Source organism: Clupea harengus, chromosome 19 (genome assembly GCF_900700415.2).
Source record: "Clupea harengus chromosome 19, Ch_v2.0.2, whole genome shotgun sequence".
NCBI lineage: Eukaryota > Metazoa > Chordata > Actinopteri > Clupeiformes > Clupeidae > Clupea > Clupea harengus.
The window spans coordinates 26384970-26406090 of record NC_045170.1 but is presented as its reverse complement, the minus strand read 5'-3'; the positions used below and the strand labels follow the sequence as shown (position 1 = coordinate 26406090).

Below are 21121 nucleotides of genomic sequence, written 5' to 3'. Positions count from 1 at the left end.
TATTTGCAGGCAATTGGGAAGATGAGCGAGTGAATGTGAGCTGTATGTGTGCTGTAGCGGAGGTGTGTGTGCATCAACCGTTGAACAGGGGGGCGTGGCCGGAGCAGAGTTTAGCACAGACGTGACTTTTTCTCAGTGATTTTGTTATTTAATTAATGTGTGTTCATCGTTGCGATCGTTGTTGTGTTTATTTGAAAGAAATGCAGTCTTAAAGGGCAAAATACCGTCTGATAGTTGCAATTCCGTTTTCGCACGGGGGGCGCCAGGAGTGAAGCTTGCCTAGAGCGCCAAATGTGCTAGGGCCGGACCTGCAGACGGACAGTTGAGATTTTCTCCATGGCACAGCTAAAGTTTTAACGTGGGTAATACACTCAGTTAAGCGTACAACTGTAAGTGTTGGTTAGACCAGGGGGTCCCCAACCTTTTTTGCACCACGGACTGGTTTAATGTAGGCATTTATTTTCACGGACTGGCCTTCAAGGTGTGGCAGATAAATACAGCAAAAATAAAATAACACGACCGGCATAAAAACGAATGTTAAGTGCATGAAAAATACAACTCACCATAACGCTGAATCAGTGGGAGTCCTGGGCTTGTTTCCCTTCAACGAGATAGTCCCATCTAGGGGTGATGGGAGACAATGACACCCGCAGTGTGTTCCTTATGTCCATTCTGCTCCGTAATTTTGTCTTGGCTGCTGTCACCACAGAAAAGCCCGCTTCACAAAGATATGATGTTGGAAATTGTAGCAGGGTTTTCAGTCCTCTTGTGGCGATATCAGGATATTCTGGCTTCATTTTCATCATGAACATCGGCAGAGTTGTTGTCTCAAACGTACGTTTAAGGTCACCGTCATTTGCGATCTCCAGCAGCTGATCCTCTTGTTGCACAGACATGCTCGATTCGCCCGGTTTGTTCACAAACGGGTCGTGGATCCATTCCTTCGCAGTTCGTGGGTATTTTGTGGTTGGGAAGTAGCGCTCAAACTCTTGTAAAAGCAAAGACAGGTGATCGCGCACCAGCTGGGAGAATGCTGGCCCAGGTGCGCTGTCCTCTAAAATCCCTGCTAATGTTTGAAACATGTCAAATATCCCTCTGTCCAGTCGCCACCCCCACAATTCCAGTTTGGCTTTGAATGCAGCTACTTTATCTGCCAACTTGAACACAGTTGTCATTTTCCCCTGAAGTGACAGATTGAGTTTGTTGAGCAGATTGAATATGTCGCACAGGTAAGCGAGTTTGGCGACCCATTCCTTGTCACTGAAATGAGCTGCCAATGGCGATTTTTCGGCTAGCCAGCATTTCCCTGTAAATGACACAGTGCGTGGACTCACATTCAGGTGCAACTTCCTTAATCTGAGTAGTTAAACAAGACAGCCGTCCAGTCATAGTGTGACGGGAGGACGGCAGTGTAGACCGACTACGCCACCCAGTTTATAGAGATGGGCCTCTAGCTTAAAGTTTAGTGTTTAGGTTCTTTGTTTGGTTGGAGCAGCACTACAGATTCATCCAGACTTCGTTTCTGATACAAAAATATACACAATTTATTACAAGCACTAAAATATAAATACAACACAAGTCCATATGAATCAGGCCGTAGGCCACTGCCGAAGGAACCACAGTCTACAATGTCCAAGAGTCCGCCGTATCCAAAAGTCCGCAAGCAAAGTTCGTCAGCATCCACCACCGCACCACAGCTGCTCACGTTGGTCTGTCAATCACGCACACTCGCACGCACACAGAGAGAGAGAAATCGCCAGTATCTCCACAAGTAGCAATACACACTCACAGCAAACAGAAAGTAAATAACCAACACACGAAAAGGTAATAATATCAACCAAAAGTAAATCAACCCAAAGAAAATAGCTACTTGTGATAGTCTGTGAAGCTCTACTTTGTATGGTGCTAACCGTAATTCCTCAGCTTATTAGTGGACAAGGCACACTCACCATTGAACCAAGAGCAGACGAATCTAGCTCTCAGTCAATATTCAATCAGGCTTCTCGCAGTCAAAGGGACGACTCAGGTCAGCTCTTTCCTGGCAACCCACGAACGCAGAAGACGGGGGATCTCACCGGCCTCCACTCCAACGCAGTAGGGAAACAATCAACTTCGGATCTCGTTCAATAGACGTCCGGTAATCCAGCAAACGCCAACAACTACAAAGCTCTGTCACAGACTTGGTTCCTCCGTCCTCTCTAGTAATCCTGCGTTATGTCCAGCATTCACAGACTGTTCAGTGTTCATGTTAAAAAGGGTCTCAATCAAAGACATAATTATCCGCACCTGTACCATGCAATCAGATGTTTGCGAGGCGCACCAGTCAAGGGGGCGTTGCCCAGCAGAGTTTTGAAAGTGAGCGGTCCTAATTAAAGAAAAGGCAACTGCAGAACACAATAAGCAACATCATAACAAACATACAGTCACTCAACACCCACATAATACTCACATATGACATCAGCAGCAGCTCCGTCCGTGCACACACTGACACAAAAGGACCAATTCAGTTTTCCTGACATATAATCATTCAGAGACTTGAATAGTTCTGCGGCTGTGGTGTTATTTGGCAACAACAGTGCACATAACATATCCTCATGCGCATCCTCCTGATAAAGATATCGCACATAAACAAGTAGTATTGCCTTGTTGTCAATATCCGTAGACTCATCAACCTGGATTGCGAACCACGGTGACTTTTTAATCCTCTCCAACAATTGCGTCTCAATGTCCTCCGCTATGTCCTCAATGCGCCTGGTGACGGTGCAAGCCGAAAGACTGCAGCCTCTCCTAAAAGTTCACAGCAAATATCCTTGGCGGCAGGCAGGATCAGTTCTTCTCCCATCGTGAATGGTTTCTTAGCCTTAGCAATACGGTTAGCCACTAAGTATGATGCTCTCAGTGCACTCGCTTGTTGATGTGGTGGCCCTCAGTAATTGCTTCTGTCCTTCTTGCTCACGTTTTTTTCTTTCAAAAAAACTCCAAAGGCTTATCTTTTAATCCAGGGTGCTTGATCTCCATGTGCCGAAGCAGTTTTGAAGCTTCATTGCCTCGTTTGCTAGCTTGTCGTCACATATTATGCAGAGCGGACTTGGTGCGTGAGAGTCACCTGTTGCGATAAACCTGTGTTTTAAGTATGACTCCTGATATTGTCTGTTAAAAGAAGTTTTATTTTTCTTGGAGGTCGTAGGCTCCTTTTGTGGCTCCTCAGTTGGTCTTTTCCCCTTTGCAAAGAAGCTCTCCAAAGACGTTTGTTTTTTACTCATTTTCGCTAGTTTACAGGCTTTTTTTTTTTTAACTTATCACGTGACCGAGACAAGCGTCTTGACGTGTCAAGAGGCACAGGCGAATGTTACGTCGGGGAAAATCCGGTCGTTTTTCAAAATAAAACACCTTTTAGACTCTAATAATTAATACAATTATATAAAATTATTAGGGCTGTGAAATGATTAACATTTTTAATCAAATTAATCACAGGTTTCTGTGGATTAATAATGATTAATCACATATTACCGATTTTCTCGGTATATTTTTGTGAGAACAAAAAAATGTATGACAAAAGACGGATATATACATTTAACATGTTTTCTTTTTTTATTCATAAAAAAACAATGGTGCTGCAACTCAGCAGTTCTCTTTGCTATTCCATATGGAACATTTATATAATCTTCATATAATCTTTAGCCATTGTAAAAATGTCTTTTCTTTTTAAATCAAACAGAAATTATTTGGGCTTCTTAGCCATTGTTTTTTAGGATGGTTGAACATTTTTCTCTTTTTTTCAAACAACCATTAACCACATCATGACACAATCTAATGCCTCTAAATGCCCTTTTACAGTAGTCTAGCCGCGGCTATCATATTACGTGCACTGCCTGTCCCTATAGTGGTCGTTTTGTCTTCAATTGCCCAGTTGCTTGCAACAGTCTGGAACTGTTGTGCACATGCCTCTGCAAAGTGGCGCTCTTCTGTTTTCATGCACGTTAGTGTAAACGACTTTAACTTCCATTCGTCTGTGATTAGATGTGCAGTTACACCCAGGTAGTTATCGTTACTCACAGAAGTCCAGTGATCCCCTGTCAGTGCCTGATGTTTCGTAGCAGCCAAGTCATTTTCCTTTTTTTTCTTTTCAGCTTCATACAGCTCGTGGATTTTTGTCATTATTGTGCGTCTTTGCGGTGTTTTCATGCTTGAGCCCCCCGTTGCCACCCGCAAAACTTCAGTGAACCCCTCGTCCTCAACAATATTAATCGGTCTACAGCTTTTTGCAATTCATTTGGCAACTGTGCTAGTCAACTTGTCACAGGCATACTTAATGAGGGGCCTACGTTGTTGGGTGGTTTGGCGCATTCCACTTAAACTCCCCTTGCCGACCAACGCATGCATCGCGTTGAGGTGGTACTTAAGGCTGGTTTTGCTACGGTGAAGCGATAACGTCTTCCCGCAGAGTGTGCATATCACTTTGGTTTTATTGAATGTTCCATCTTTGTTTTTTTTAAACACGAACTTCCCATTACAGCGGCGACTAATGCAGATTGTGCGGAATTGTGCGTATATTGGAAGCTCATTTTGCGTATGCGTTAAATGCGTTAAAAAAATTAACTAATTAATCCTGTAATTTAATCATAACGTGTTAACGCGTTATTTTTCACAGCTCTAAAAATGACTATTCTTTCTGTGCGGCCCGGTAACAAATGCCTCACGGACCGGTACCGGGCCGTGAACCGGTGGTTGGGGACCACTGTGTTAGACGAACGACTAGTGACTCTTTTTGTTACGTAGTAGTGGTGATGGGCTGAACTCAATCGTACGACTCGATACACTGACGGAGAGAGAATAAACCTTTACTTAGCAGTGGTGTTCGTTACACGGGTAGGCAGTCCAGTATCCAAGCAAACATTCTAAAAAGGACCAAGGCAAAAGGGTAGTCGTTGTACAGGCAATGGTTGGCAACACGGGGAATATATAAACATAGGATAAACATAGGATAAACACTACAAACACGGAATACGGAGAAACAAAATGAAAATGCAAAGAACATACCACGTAACATACAATGATGAGAACCCAATGAGAAACAAGAATACACAGACTATATACACAAATAAATAACGAGGTACAGGTGAAAACAATCAAGGCGGGGCAGACAATCAAGGGCAGCGGTGTGAGGAGTCAGACACGAGGAGACAAAGGTAAACAAACACAAAACCGAAGAACATGTGACAACACCAGGAAAACAAACTAAGAAACAGGACGGGGCTTAACACTTTTTAGAACATTGTACACTAGTGTAGTCCTGTTATGTGAAGTTATTTTGGAGAACTCGGCAGACTGAGCCACCGATTCACACATAAGGCTAACTCTGCTAGAGCTAGCTTATTAGTCAAGGACTTTGCAGTGTAGCCTTCTCGAAAACCACCTTGAACACGCATCGTCTGGACTGCCAAGTTAACCACACAGAGACCAAGGGGCAGAGGAATCCAGACAGTGGACAACTCCGGTCGCCAGACATCTCGGGTGAGCTGCTTAGAAGACATCTCGCCTTTCTACCAACTCGGGGCACTGGTGGAGGTGGCGGCCATATTTGCATTATGTGATTTTCTCCAGCACGACTGGCGCGAAGTAGCTTTTGTGTTTCTGTCTTCTACGATCCTGAGCTTCGAGTCAGGCCTGCACCGTAGGCCTCTGGTAGCACATTGGGTATCCATACAGAGTTCTATTAAGTCATATTACTGTCGGCTATAGGGTTTTAGGTTATAATGTTTTGATATTTTGTGTTATTGAAACTGTTTGCTTTTGGGTTTGTGATCACCAGAAACATTGAAGTATTGCCATATTGAAGTGAAGTGATAATTGAACCGTCAAGAACAATTCTTTTTTAAATTAATACTTTGTACAGATGTAAATATATTTTTCTAAGTAAAAAGTTAACTTGATCTGTGTTGCATTTGAACGGTTATTTGCATTGGCCTAAAGCTTATTGCATAGCCAAAACACTACACAAAGCTATACATTTAAAGGTGAGCAATTGTCTATTAGTCATAATAGTCTTGTTATAAAGTAATTAATACCCATAGTGTAAAGACATTATAAACACACTTTTATACTAGTTAGAAATAACACTTTATTTAAAGTACTCAGGTTAGCTACCCCTATTAATTAAGAGGACAGCAAAGGGGTGCTACATAAAGATAAAAAGAACGCTGAAATCGCTGCATTTATTTTTTATAATAATGTTATCCTTCTCTCTCTACAGCCTGATAAACTGCTGTATCACAGAAGAGGGTTTCAGTTCTCTGGCATCAGCCCTGAGATCAAACCCCTCACACATGAGAGAGCTGTGGCTAAATGGGAATAAAGCTGGAGACTCAGGAGTGAAGCATCTTTCTTCTCTTCTGGAGGATCCCGACTGTGAACTGGAGAAACTAAAGTGAGTATCACAAGACCAAATACTGAGTTGATATCAGTGAATTTGACAGTAACAGTGACTTACCATGCTCTTGCTCTGTAAAGGGTCATTATTAAATCAGCAGTAAACTTCTTATCACTCTGATTTTCCGTCTTTATTAAAGACACACACACACACACACACACACACCCTCTGAAACACACACACACAAACACACACTCATACATACAAACTTACAAACAGACATTTTATATACAGTATATATTATTGTATTCATTGTCATGTGTTTTGTCTCAAATGGAAAACAATGTTTTCCTTTTCTCTCTACAGCCTGTCAAACTGCAGTATTAAAGAAGAGGGCTTCAGTTCTCTTGCATCAGCACTGAGATCAAACCCCTCACACATGAGAGAGCTGTGGCTGGAAGGGAGTAAAGCAGGAGACTCAGGAGTGAAGCATCTTTCTTCACTTCTGGAGGATCCCAACTGTAAACTAGAGAAACTAAGGTGAATATCACAAGACCAAATACTGAGTTGCTATCAGTGAATTTGACAGTAATAGTGACTTATCATGCTCCTCACATGTAAAGGGTCACTATTAATCCACCAGTAAACACTTCTTATCACTCTGATTTTCCATTTGTGTTACACCCACACACACACACACACACACACACACACACACACACACACACACACACACACACACACACACACACAGACTTACACATACACAAAGCCTCAGCTACGGCCTGCTCAGCCTCAGCCTACTCAACTGGAGCCTAGTCCTAGTCCTGAACTTGAAAGCATCTGCAAAACTAAAGATAAAAAGGACACTGAAATCTCTGCATTTATTTTTTATAATAATATTGTAAGACGGTCATTTCCTAGACCAATGAGGGAATAGGCGTCTGGAAGGTATGGGTGGATTCGTCTCTCTTTTCGCTTCGCTGAAAACGTAACATGTATTAAAACGCGTTTCCTAGTACAACCATACTTAATCTGACTCCATTTTCATTGTCTGACCACTCTATTAGGAACTCAGCCTTAGCTCCTTGCTTTTAATGGAAATTGATACCGGGTTTTGTAGGCTGATCTTCAACTCATTTATTTGAACACCTATCGTCTGTAGTATGAATTCCTCACTTATTTAATAACCGGTTTCTTCCAGGAATAGTGTCATTTAAGGATCTTGCCACTGCTGATTTCCATCTTGACATATTCCACAGACATAACCTGTATCTAGTTCTGGATGCTAACTCAGAGGTCTTACACTGCTGTTTAAGGGGCGTTGCAGTTTGTTAGATCGACTTGGTTCAGGGACAGAGCGCCAGACTGTTTGTACGATCGCTGTATGACCATTCGATCCAGTGCAGAGGCTGGTTGGCAATCCTATTGCTGTATTATACCATTAACAGTTCTGCTGTAGCATGTCTAGCCCAGTTGATTTAGCCAGGAACCTCAAGTCTTACGCTTTTGGCCGCTTTATGTCTGCAACCAAATCCTAGTCAGTCGTTACCGGAACACCACTACCTGAGTACTCCTCGGTTAAGAATTTCTGAAGAGGTCACAGTGGGTCAGAATTTAACAATTTATTATGTCAGGTACAAGTTACTACTACAGTTTACAAATCCAACAAGTCTAAAGTGAATAATATAAGTCTAAAGAACCACATGAAACATCCAAACACTCAAAGAACATGAACATACCTGGCTGCTTAGAAGTGACTACCCCCTGTTGTGAGGGAGATCTGGAAACAGAATGCTCCAAGTTATTTGACTGTCTTCCCCTTAGGTACCCATTTCGTCCTACATCTGGTTTATTAATTACCCACATGGATAGTGGGAATCACACATTAACAGACAAATGGAGGGGGTTCTTACCCAAAGGTGGTGTGTGCCCCCTCTGAAGAGAGATTACTTTTCAACTCACAGAGACCAGAATTCTCATGTCTCTGAAATCCATGTTAAGACTAATCTATGCATCTGTAGGACTGAGACCACTTCTCCACTCAGACTGAGACCATTCAAATAAGTTCAAACATGATAAAAAAATCATCTTCCAATGCAATATTTCACTTTAGCAGTCTTACATTCAGGGCGAGACAGTGGTACAGGGGGTAGAGGAGTCGTTTAGTAATTGTAAGGTTGCTAGTTCGATTCCCCACTCCTCCTTACCAAGTGTGTAAGTGTCATTGAGCAAGACACTGAACTCCTAATCTGCTCCTGATGTACAAATGCAATTTTCTTGTAAGTCTCTTTGGATAAAAGCATCTGCTAAATGACTAAATGTACATTCATTTCTATGCCCCTAGTTTCACCCCAGCATGGAAAAGCACAGAGAGAGAACCAGAGACATAGGTTTGAGATAAGAGTCTCAGCAGGGGGTGGAAAGATTTACAACTCCATAGAGTAGCATTAGAAACCGTGATTCTTCTCTTGTTTTATGGGGTTTGTTGTAATGTAAGTTGAACAAAAATGGTCAAACGATGTGCATGGGGTAGATGCAACACCGATACGAGGTATCATGAGAGGATAGGCAATGAGGTATATTTTATCCCATTTCCCAAACCAAAACAAGACAGGGCCAAATTTCTCCAATGGATTAAGCTGTGTGGCAGACCACACAGTCAACTCTACGTTCATTAGCTATCTGCCATACTCTTGTTAGGTTGGAATTTTCCTCTGCTAAAGCAATCAACTAAGCCTACATGATCATAGGCATACTCATTATTCAAATTATTGTCATTGACAGTACCAGCTTACTTTCACCACTGATGTTATGCTAGACTTAGGCAAGTTATCTCTGGTTGAAACTAGCTAAAGTTAACGTTAAAGCTAGCTAGACAGTTATCGTACAGCTAGATAGTATTAATAAATTATTAAACTGAGCATATCGGATAATAATCCATTATTAAATTTAGCATTTTGATTGTTTAACAGAATGGCCGATGTTTGACACTGTCCGATAACTGACATAGCTACGCTAGGACACTGCCCTGTCAGGGACAGGGTAATGCTAGTTAATAAACTAATACACGTAGGTCTACATATCAGTGCCTCTCCATATGAGTTAAATTAACTGAAGGTAAATTAATTTAATCTTTCCCTGCGGTGCATGAACAATGCTGGTTTGGGATATTGTTATCTGCAATCGTGATGACTGTGAGATGAGGCTTCTCCCTCTTGCATTGTGATCTGTAAATTCTCGCCTCCAATTTAAGCTTGTCATCCATCATATCTAGTTTTACATTTTGTACATATCCCTCCATTGCATAATGAAGTCCCTTTTGAAGGATTCTAGACGAAATCAGGTCGTTCTGTCTCCAAAAGTTGCCTAGAGCCTCTTGGGATATCGTTTTGACACTGATTACTGCCATTGTAAACTCGTCAGCTCCGATAGCTTGTCCGAGTTAGCAACAGTAACTAAGGGGGCGGGGCTTAGCGATAGGTGAATTGGGACAGCGCATCTCTGGAATGTTTGTTGGGGGCACCATAAACCAACACCTAGGCCCCACCAAATGAGTAGTTACCAGAGGAAGAAGGCCATCTGTGATTTTCCACTCCAAAGATCCATTTCTGCCTTACAATATTATCCTTTTCTCTCTACAGCCTGGAAAACTGCAGTATTACAGAGGACAGTGTCAGTTCTCTTGCATCAGCACTGAGCTCAAACCCCTCACACATGAGAGAGCTGTGGCTTGAAGGGAGTAAAGTAGGAGACTCAGGAATGAAGCATCTTTCTTCTCTTCTGGAGGATCCCAACTGTAAACTGGAGAAACTAAGGTGAGAATCACAAGACCAAATACTGAGTTGCTATCAGTGAATTTGACAGTACCAGTGACTTATCATGCTCTTCACATGTAAAGGGTCACTATTAATCCCCCAGTAAACACTTCTTATCACTCTTATTTTCCAACACACACTTATTTATTCTTACAAAAAAAATTGTCTAATAGGAAGTAAATTATATTTTCTTTTTCTCTCTACAGCGTTAGAAACTGCAGTATTACAGAAGAGAGTTTAAGTTCTCTTGCATCAGCACTGAGATCAAACCCCTCACACATGAGAGAGCTGTGGCTGGAAGGGAGTAAAGCAGGAGACTCAGGAGTGAAGCATCTTTCTTCTCTTCTGGAGGATCCCAACTGTAAACTGGAGAAACTAAGGTGAGTATCACAAGACCAAATACTGAGCTGCTATCAGTGAATTTGACAGTGACTTATTATGCTCTTCACATGTAAAGGGTCACTATTAATCCACCAGTAAACACTAATCACTCTGATTTCCCAACACACACACTTACTGTATTTATTTTTTTATTCTCATAAAAAAATGTGTCTAATAGGAATTAAATAATATTTTCTTTTTCTCTCTACAGCGTTAGAAATTGCAGTATTATAGAAGAGAGTTTCAGTTCTCTTGCATCAGCACTGAGATCAAACCCCTCACACATGAGAGAGCTGTGGCTGGAAGGGAGTAAAGCAGGAGACTCAGGAATGAAGCATCTTTCTTCTCTTCTGGAGGATACCAACTGTAAACTGGAGATACTAGAGTGAGTATCACAAGACCAAATACTGAGTTGCTATCAGTGAATTTGACAGTACCAGTGACTTATAATGCTCTTCACATGTAAAGGGTCACTATTAATTCAGCAGTAAACACTTCTTATCACTCTGATTTTTCATTTGTATTACACACACACACAGACACAAACTCACACACACACACTTACACACACACACAGCCTCAGCTATGGCCTGCTCAGTGTCAGCCTCAGCCTCAGTCTCAGCCTGAGCTTACTCAACTGGAGCCTAGTCCTAGTCCTGAACATGAAAACATCTGTAAAACTAAAGATAAAAAGGACACTGAAATCTCTGCATTTATTTTTTATAATAATATTATCCTTTTCTCTCTACAGCCTGGAAAACTGCAGTATTACAGAAGAGGGATTCAGTTCTCTTGCATCAGCACTGAGATCAAACCCCTCACACATGAGAGAGTTGTGGCTGAATGGGAGTAAAGCAGGAGACTCAAGAGTGAAGCATCTTTCTTCTCTTCTGGAGGATCCCAACTGTAAACTGGAGAAACTAAGGTGAATATCACAAGACCAAATACTGAGTTGCTATCAGTTAATTTGACAGTGACAGTGACTTATCATGCTCTTCATATGTAAAGGGCCACTATTAATTCAGCAGTAAACACTTCACTCTGATTTTCCATCTTTATTACACACACACACACTTTCACACACACCCACACTTACAAACACACACACACACACTTACACACACACAAAAACAAACTTACACACACACACACACTGCAATCTCTTTGTTGTCAGACGTTCCGTGACACCTTGACCATAGCACTATGCATTAAGTACTGCATTTTGGGTGGAAATACCACCTTAGTATGCATTATTTTCAACCTTCCAAATGCTCTGTCATCCAATGTACCTGACGTAGTAAACTACTGATCCCCTCAATAATCTACAAAAATAATCTTACTTTAAATATACTGCAAATGTCTTGTCTTGTTTGCCTTGACTGAATTTTGACTATATTATCACTGTAGACTCTCAGACTGCAGTATCACAGAGGAGGGCTATGCTAGTCTGGCTTCAGCCCTGAGGTTAAATCCCAATCATCTCAGAGAGCTGGATCTCAGAGGAAATGATCCAGGGGAAACAGGAGTCAAACTGCTTTTAGACCTGAAGAAGGACCCGCAGTGTAAACTGAAAAATCTCAGGTAAATGTATATCAAAACCAAGAATATTACAAAGAGTTTCAAATACATACAAAAAATTAGACGTATTAAGAGTGTATACGAGTTCTATGACTATAAGTCTTCTTCATTGCAATTGACTAAAAGCATTTTTTTATTTAATAGCCACACCTCATATTTTAAGCTGTTGACTTAGGGGCATCACTATTGACCATAGATGAACATTATATTAAAAGTGACAGGATGAGCTCAGCTGTTGCAGTGAAAACTGAGCCTGTAAGATTAAAAAAAAACTTCACCAGGCCAAGCAGACTTATTGAACTAATAGACTATACTAGTGGGTAGCAGTGCTTCCTTTCCCATGAGAAAAACACATATGTGACTGCTCAGTTTGCTTTTTTTCATTTCTGTGAAAGGCTTTCTTGGCAGAAGTTGTAATGCTTTTTTGTGTTTTTTTATTTAAGCAGCAGTGATGATGTTTTTTTTGTCAGACAACAGATATGTTTATTGTCTCTATTTGTACAGGTTCCTGAAGGGGAGTGCTGCTGAGGAAGCCCGTGCTGCTGTGGCTTCAGCTGTGGGTTCAAACCCCTTACTCATGACTGAGCTGGATCTGAGTGAGCTCATACCAGAAGCCTTGGGAGTGACTCAGCTGTGTGCTTTACTGGAGGATTCCCACTGCACACTGCAGAAACTGATGTTAGTGGATGCTGTCACATTCTTTTTAATTAACATTCATAAGCTGCATTCTTCTCTTTTTGGAGGATGGAAGTCTAGTTAAGTCTTTTGAACGACTTACAGGTGCTTCCTATGTGCAATGAGTTACTTACAAACACACACACATTATATATATATATATATATATATATATATATTGTATTCCTTTTCATATTATTTGTCTAAAATGGATTTTGTTTAATCTTTTCTCTCTACAGCCTGTCAAACTGCAGTATTACAGAAGAGGGCTTCAGTTCTCTTGCATCAGCACTGATATCAAACCCCTCACACATGAGAGAGCTGTGGCTGGATGGGAATAAAGCAGGAGACTCAGGAGTGAAGCATCTTTCTTCTCTTCTGGAGGATCCCAACTGTAAACTGGAGAAACTAGGGTGAGTATCACAAGACCAAATACTGAGTTGCTATCAGTGAATTTGACAGTGACAGTGACTTATCATGCTCTTCACATGTAAAGGGTCACTATTAATTCAGCAGTAAACACTTCTTATCACTCTGATTTTCCATCTTTATTACACACACACACACACACACACACACACACACACACACACACACACACAGCCTCAGCTATGGCCTGCTCAGTGTCAGCCTCAGCCTCAGTCACAGCCTGAGCTTACTCAACTGAAGCCTAGTCCTAGTCCTGAACGTGAAAGCATCTGTAAAACTAAAGATAAAAAGGACACTGAAATATCTGCATTTATTTTTTATAATAATATTATCCTATTCTCTCTACAGCCTGGAAAACTGCAGTATTACAGAAGAGGGATTCAGTTATCTTGCATCAGCACTGAGATCAAACCCCTCACACATGAGAGAGCTGTGGCTGGATGGGAATAAAGCTGGAGACTCAGGAGTGAAGCATCTTTCTTCTCTTCTGGAGGATCCCAACTGTAAACTGGAGAAACTAAGGTGAGTATCACAAGACCAAATACTGAGTTGCCATCAGTGAATTTGACAGAGACAGTGACTTGCCATGCTCTTCACATGTAAAGGGTCACTATTAATTCAGCAGTAAACACTTCTTATCACTCTGATTTTCCATCTTTATTACTGTACACATACACACACTTTCACACACACCCACACTTACAAACACACAGACACACTTACACACACACAAACACACACACACACACACACACACACACTTATACACTAGAGTGTGGATCGGGCCGAATGTATTTTTAACCCTGTACTGGCTGGTTTCAATAAACTCCCACCTCCCTGCAATCTCTGTGTTGTCAGACGTTCCGTGACACCTTGACCATAGCACTATGCATTAAGTTCTGCATTTTGGGTGGAAATACCACCTCAGTGTGAATTATTTTCAACCTTTCAAATGCTCTGTCATCCAATGTACCTGACGTAGTAAACTACTGATCCCCTCAATAATCTACAAAAAGAATCTTACTTGAAATATACTGCAAATGTCTTGTCTTGTTTGCCTTGACTGAATTTTGACTATATTATCACTGCAGACTCTCAGACTGCAGTATCACAGAGGAGGGCTATGCTAGTCTGGCTTCAGCCTTGAGGGTAAATCACAATCATCTCAGAGAGCTGGATCTCAGAGGAAATGATCCAGGGGAAACAGGAGTCAAACTGCTTTTAGACCTAAAGAAGGACCCGCAGTGTAAACTGAAAAATCTCAGGTAAATGTATATCAAGACCAAGAATATTACAAAGAGTTTCAAATACATAAAAAATTTGACTGTTCTTAAGAGTGTATACAAGTTCTATGACTATAACAAGTTTTCTTCATTGCAATTGACTTAAAGCATCTTTTATTTAATAGCCACACCTCATATTTTAAGCTGTTGACTTAGTGGCATCACTATTGACCATAGATGAACATTATATTGAAAGTGACAGGATGAACTCAGCTGTTGCAGTGAAAACTGAGCCTGTAAGATTTAAAAAAAAAAAAACTTCACCAGGCCAAGCAGATTTATTGAACTAATAGACTATACAAGTGGGCAGCAGTGCTTCCTTTCCCAGGAGAAAAACACATATGTGACTGCTCAGTTTGCGTATTTTCATTTCTGTAAAAGGCTGCCTTGGCAGAAGTGGTAATGTTTTTTTGTGTTTTTTTATTTAAGCACCAGTGATGATGTTTTTTGTCAGACAACAGATATGTTTATTGTCTCTATTTGTACAGGTTCCTGAAGGGGAGTGCTGCTGAGGAATCCTGTGCTGCTGTGGCTTCAGCTGTGGGTTCAAACCCCTTACTCATGACTGAGCTGGATCTTTGTAAGCTCATGCCAGAAGCCTTGGGAGTGACTCAGCTGTGTGCTTTACTGGAGGATTCCCACTGCACACTGCAGAAACTGATGTTAGTGGATGCTGTCACATTCTTTTTGATTAACATTCATGAGCTGCATTCTTCTCATTTTGGAGGATGGAAGTCTAGTTAAGCCTTTTGAACGACTTAAAGGTGCTTCCTATGTGCAATGAGTTACTTACAAACACACACACATTATATATATATATATATATATATATATATATATATATATATATATTATTGTATTCCTTTTCATATTATTTGTCTAAAATTGATTTTGTTTAATCTTTTCTCTCTACAGCCTGTCAAACTGCAGTATTACAGAAGAGGGCTTCAGTTCTCTTGCATCAGCACTGAGATCAAACCCCTCACACATGAGAGAGCTGTGGCTGGATGGGAATAAAGCAGGAGACTCAGGAGTGAAGCATCTTTCTTCTCTTCTGGAGGATCCCAACTGTAAACTGGAGAAACTAAGGTGAGTATCACAAGACCAAATACTGAGTTGCTATCAGTGAATTTGACAGTGACAGTGACTTATCATGCTCTTCATATGTGAAGGGCCACTATTAATTCAGCAGTAAACACTTCTTATCACTCTGATTTTCCATCTTTATTACTGTACACACACACACACTTATACATTAGAGTGTGGATCGGGCCGAATGTATTTTTAACCCTGTACTGGCTGGTTTCAATAAACTCCCACCTCCATGCAATCTCTGTGTTGTCAGACGTTCCGTGACACCTTGACCATAGCACTATGCATTAAGTACTGCATTTTCAGTGTGAATTATTTTCAACCTTTCAAATGCTCTGTCATCCAATGTACCTGACGTAGTAAACTACTGATCCCCTCAATAATCTACAAAAAGAATCTTACTTGAAATGTACTGCAAATGTCTTGTCTTGTTTGCTTGACTGAATTTTGACTATATTATCACTGCAGACTCTCAGACTGCAGTATCATAGAGGAGGGCTATGCTAGTCTGGCTTCAGCCTTGAGGTTAAATCCCAATCATCTCAGAGAGCTGGATCTCAGAGGAAATGATCCAGGGGAAACAGGAGTCAAACTGCTTTTAGACCTAAAGAAGGACCCGCAGTGTAAACTGAAAAATCTCAGGTAAATGTATAACAAGACCAAGAAAATTACAAAGAGTTTCAAATACATAAAAAATGAGACTGTTATTAAGAGTGTATACAAGTTCTATGACTATAACAAGTCTTCTTCATTGCATTTGACTTAAAGCATCTTTTATTTAATAGCCACACCTCATATTTTAAGCTGTTGACTTAGGGTCATCACTATTGACCATAGATGAACATTATATTGAAAGTGACAGGATGAACTCAGCTGTTGCAGTGAAAACTGAGCCTGTAAGATTTAAAAAAAAAAAAACTTCACCAGGCCAAGCAGATTTATTGAACTAATAGACTATACAAGTGGGCAGCAGTGCTTCCTTTCCCAGGAGAAAAACACATATGTGACTGTTCAGTTTGCTTTTTTTTCATTTCTGTGAAAGGCTGCCTTGGCAGAAGTTGTAATGTTTTTTTTGTGTTTTTTTATTTAAGCACCAGTGATGATGTTTTTTGTCAGACAACAGATATGTTTATTGTCTCTATTTGTACAGGTTCCTGAAGGGGAGTGCTGCTGAGGAAGCCTGTGCTGCTGTGGCTTCAGCTGTGGGTTCAAACCCCTTACTCATGACTCACCTGGATCTTCGTAAGCTCATGCCAGAAGCCTTGGGAGTGACTCAACTGTGTGCTTTACTGGAGGATTCCCACTGCAGACTGCAGACACTGAAGTTAGTGGATGCTGTCACATTCTTTTTAATTAACATTCATAAGCTGCATTCTTCTCTTTTTGGAGGATGGAAGTCTAGTTAAGTCTTTTGAACAACTTAAAGGTGCTTCCTATGTGCAATGAGTACAGAGGTTTTCTTAAGTGACAGTGGGCCAATATCTAGCTCTGAACTATGTGTCTGGAGGTCAAAAGGGGAGGTCTAGCTTTGACCAAGGACTATAGCCAGGTAGGGCCATATAGATGGTAATATGTTTGGCTTCAACCATGTTATCGTGGCCAGGGGCGGTTTAAGCAAATTGGAGGCCCTAGGCAAAGAACAATTTTGAGGTCCCCCCCCGAAAAAGAAATCCATCCAAATGATTTCAATTATGAGGTTTTGAGTGCATTGTAATAGTAGTGTAACTTTTTGATTACTTTATCAAAATAATAGGCCATCATCATCAAAAGAATGTGACAATAATCTACAAAAAGAATCTTACTTGAAATATACTGCAAATGTCTTGTCTTGTTTGCTTGACTGTGACGCCCACCTGTGCCCCCCTTCAGGCTTCGCCCTGCCAGTGCACGGGAAGGACGAACCTGAGCCTAAATGCTTTATTGCCTGCACTTGTATTTAGGGTGGGGCTATAAAAGGGTTTCTTTCTCTCGCTCTCATTGGGCACTTCTTTTCGGTACTTGTAGGCACTATATTGATATTCTCTCTCACACGGGCTCTTTGACTTCTTTCTAAATCTGTCCCCCTTTCTATTTCTTTACCTCTCACTTTCTTATTCATTTACCTAACAAATTGATACATTCATTCACCCATTCATGCACGACATTGAACATTACCTTTTTCATACCCCTATTTGGTTGATTGTTGATATCGGTATAAATAAATTCTTATTATTGAATTTAAACTATCTGGTGTCTTGTCCCTCATTATGTGACGGTAACCTTTAACGAGTCTGCCGTTACATAATTTGGGTTGCTCGTCCGCGATACCTGGTAAAATATCTGGATCAAAGACTTTCGTGAGTTCAGGTGAGAATGTCTGTTTTGCATTGGCTAGTAGTCATTTCGTGCAGTCTCTGGCTAAGGAAGAGTGCTCCAGCTGGGCCTTGCCTTTCCTTCGGAGTACTGGTTATCGTTTTCTCTTTATTGTTTTAGTTTGTTATTTTGAGACAATCCTGGTCCGAAGTTGTTGTTAAATAACTCAGGGGCACGCTTCGTGCAGCTTGTCTGTAGCGAGTTCAGCGTTATCCAGTCGCCTCAAGGCCAGCACGTCTCAGAAGAGCTAGCTAGGACAGTTAGCTTATTTGGTTAGGTATTTAGTGGACTGCCTTATTAGACACACCTTTTCAGTGGGAATTAGTGCCGGCAATCAATGGACGATTTCACCTGGATGCATGGGAGTATTTTGGTTCGTGCTTGCGGATGTGGTGAGTTCTTTTCTTTTGTTAGTCTGTAAATTAGTTTACTGCTGTCTGCGTTTGCAGTGCAAGTTGGTTAACTTGTAGCTGAAAAACGCTTAGTTTGGAAGTTACTGTGCTTTGTTTGGAGGTGTCTCCGTTGGCTTGTTTGTTTTCAGTAACTTTGCCTTTTGAGAAGCAGTAAACTGAGCTAGTGAGTGCTTGTTTGAACTTTAACGTTCTTGATGTTTAGCTAAGCTAAATATTGGTAAACAGTTATCTGTTTGTAGATTTGTGTCTACTTGGTTCTGGTTATTAGTTACCAGTTCATTGGTGTGGTGCACTGCTTGTGTATCACAGTCTGTTTGCCATTGTGTGTAGCTTACATGTGTGAAAGAGAACTAGTGGCCTAGTCTGTAATTTTCTTTGTGCCTCAAATTTTGATTTTGTTTTTGTGTCCGCTTGGTAGCCCGTTGCTGTGCATGGTAGTATAGCTTGTGTTTCTTTAAATTCCTATTGTGGCAGAATAGGTAGCACATAGCTATACTTCTGAGTGAACTGGGTTTAGGGCTGTACTGGTTTGTGAGTTTGACAGAGTTAAAATGGCAACCCCTGAAGAATTTATTGCCCAGCCGTCTGAGGAAGGATTGTCTAATTTAACTAAGGTGCAACTCTGTGCAGTGGCTGACCATTATGAACTGGCCTTAACTACTTTAGAGAAAAGCTTGAAAGAAACATTGTTTAAGTCTATAAAAAGCCAGTTTATACTTAAAGGAGTTTTGGAATCTGATTCAGATCAGTTACAATTTGAGAAACTGAAGGCTGAGAGGGAGGCTAGGTTTCTTAGAGAAAAAGAGATTGAATCAGAAAGGGCTTTAGAGGTTCGCAAACTCGAGCATGAGCTCCAGCTAAAGCGTACGGAGATGGAGGAACGTGAGCATGAGCGAGAGCATGCTTTGACATTGAAGAAGCTTAATCTTGAACTTAAACAACTGCCATCTCAGCCCCCCTCTCCTGCCCATCAACAACCTGGTTTTGATGTCACTAAGAATATTCGCCTTGTACCACCCTTCATAGAGAAAGACGTGGAGAAATATTTTTCTCCCTTTGAGAGAGTGGCGACCACTCTTAAATGGCCCGAGAATGTGTGGCCTCTGTTGCTTCAGTGTGTTTTTACAGGGAAGGCACAGGAAGTGTTTTCTGCTCTAGGTTTGGAACAAGCTATGAACTATGAGGATTTGAAAACGGCCATCCTTCAAGCTTATGAGCTTGTCCCTGAGGCTTATCGCCAAAAGTTTAGGAAGACCAGGAAGTTAGAACAGCAAACTTATGTAGAATTGGCACGTGAGAAAGAACGTCTTTGTGCTTACGCATAAGCGTGTACCTGGTAGCGGCTGGGTAAGCCATCAGAGCAGAACACGACCACTTCTTAACAGTCAGCAACAGTATGGAGGTGGAAATGATGCTCCGCGCTCATCTCCCCCTGCTAATGCTAGCCGTCCTCCTTATAACAACACAGAAATCATTTGCAACTATTGCAAGAAGGTAGGCCATATGAAGTATGACTGCGTAGAACTTTGTAAGAGGAAAGAGAATGATAAAGGGAAGTCCAAGAGTTTTGGCCTAGTGGCTTCCTGTGGAAGCACCCTGTCTTCTTTAAATGATGCTTTGAGTGTTGGACCTGTGGTTGCTTCTAAGCAAGAGAAATGTGAAGTTGATGCAGATTACAATCCCTTTGTCACCAAAGGCTCTGTGTCTTTGCCTAATGGGCATTGTAGTGTGCCAGTACGCATACTAAGAGATACTGGGGCAGCTCAGTCTTTTATGCTGTCTGGTGTTTTGCCTTTGTCTGACAGCACTTACACCGGAACACATGTTTTAGTCAGGGGTTTTGAAATGACTCCTGTCCAGGTGCCGTTGCATCGAGTTTGTCTCTCTTCGAAACTGGTCAAAGGTGATGTGGTGGTAGGAGTTCATCAAGGTCTCCCTGTACCAGGTATTTCATTTATCTTAGGCAATGATTTAGCTGGGGGGAAGGTTTGGGGTAACACCGAGGCCGTCTCGCCACCTGTTGTCTCTGATTCGGTGCCTGAGGTACCATCAAAGCCTGATCAGTGCGCACGGCGGCATCCTGATGTGTTTCCTAGCTGTGCCGTCACTCGTGCCATGGTAAAACGTGGCCTTGATTCTGATTTGGTATCTCTAAACGACACTTTCCTTACTAAGCCTGATGTTTCATCTAGTGGTTCCTCACAATCACCTGTAGGGGAGCTAGAGATTACCAACACTAACTTGGATGACTCCACTGGAGGTGGTGATGACTCAGATGGTGAGAGTAAGTCTGTGAAAGTAGCCCCTCCTTTGGGAGTGATTAATGGTGATTCAGAAGTTACAATTTTGAGTTCAAATAAGCTTGAGCGCTGTTCTTTGCCTGACTTGTTTAAGGTTTCACGTGAAGAATTGATTAAAGAGCAATTGGTTGACTCTTCTCTTAAACCTTTATTTGTTTTAGCATCTCAAGAGAAAGCTGAGGATGAGTCCTCCTACTTTGTACAAGATGGCTTGTTGTGTAGAAGGTATGTGTTCCAGAAAGATTTTTTTAATTTTACCAATTCTTTTGTACAAGTAGTAGTTCCTTGTAAGTTCAGGAAAGCGGTGCTAGACCTAGCTCACAACGAAGTAGCGGGACATACTGGGGTGCGGAAGACATATGACAGGATTGTGCGTCGTTTTTGTTGGCCTAGGTTAAGGAGAGATGTTTCCTCCTATCTGAAAACATGT

General features: G+C 41.3%; 1 protein-coding gene across 1 annotated transcript in view; it reads left to right on the top strand.

The window, feature by feature from the left end:
* LOC116224930 (NLR family CARD domain-containing protein 3-like) overlaps positions 1–17275 on the top strand; it is a 31368-nt gene extending 14093 nt beyond the window's left edge. The window contains exons 6-9 of the mRNA XM_042710600.1: positions 6254–6427; positions 11977–12150; positions 16777–16944; positions 17230–17275. Of these exons, the coding sequence (XP_042566534.1) occupies positions 6254–6427; positions 11977–12150; positions 16777–16944; positions 17230–17275 (562 nt within the window). The remainder of the gene's footprint in view (positions 1–6253; positions 6428–11976; positions 12151–16776; positions 16945–17229) is intronic.
* The last annotated feature ends 3846 nt before the right edge of the window (positions 17276–21121 follow it).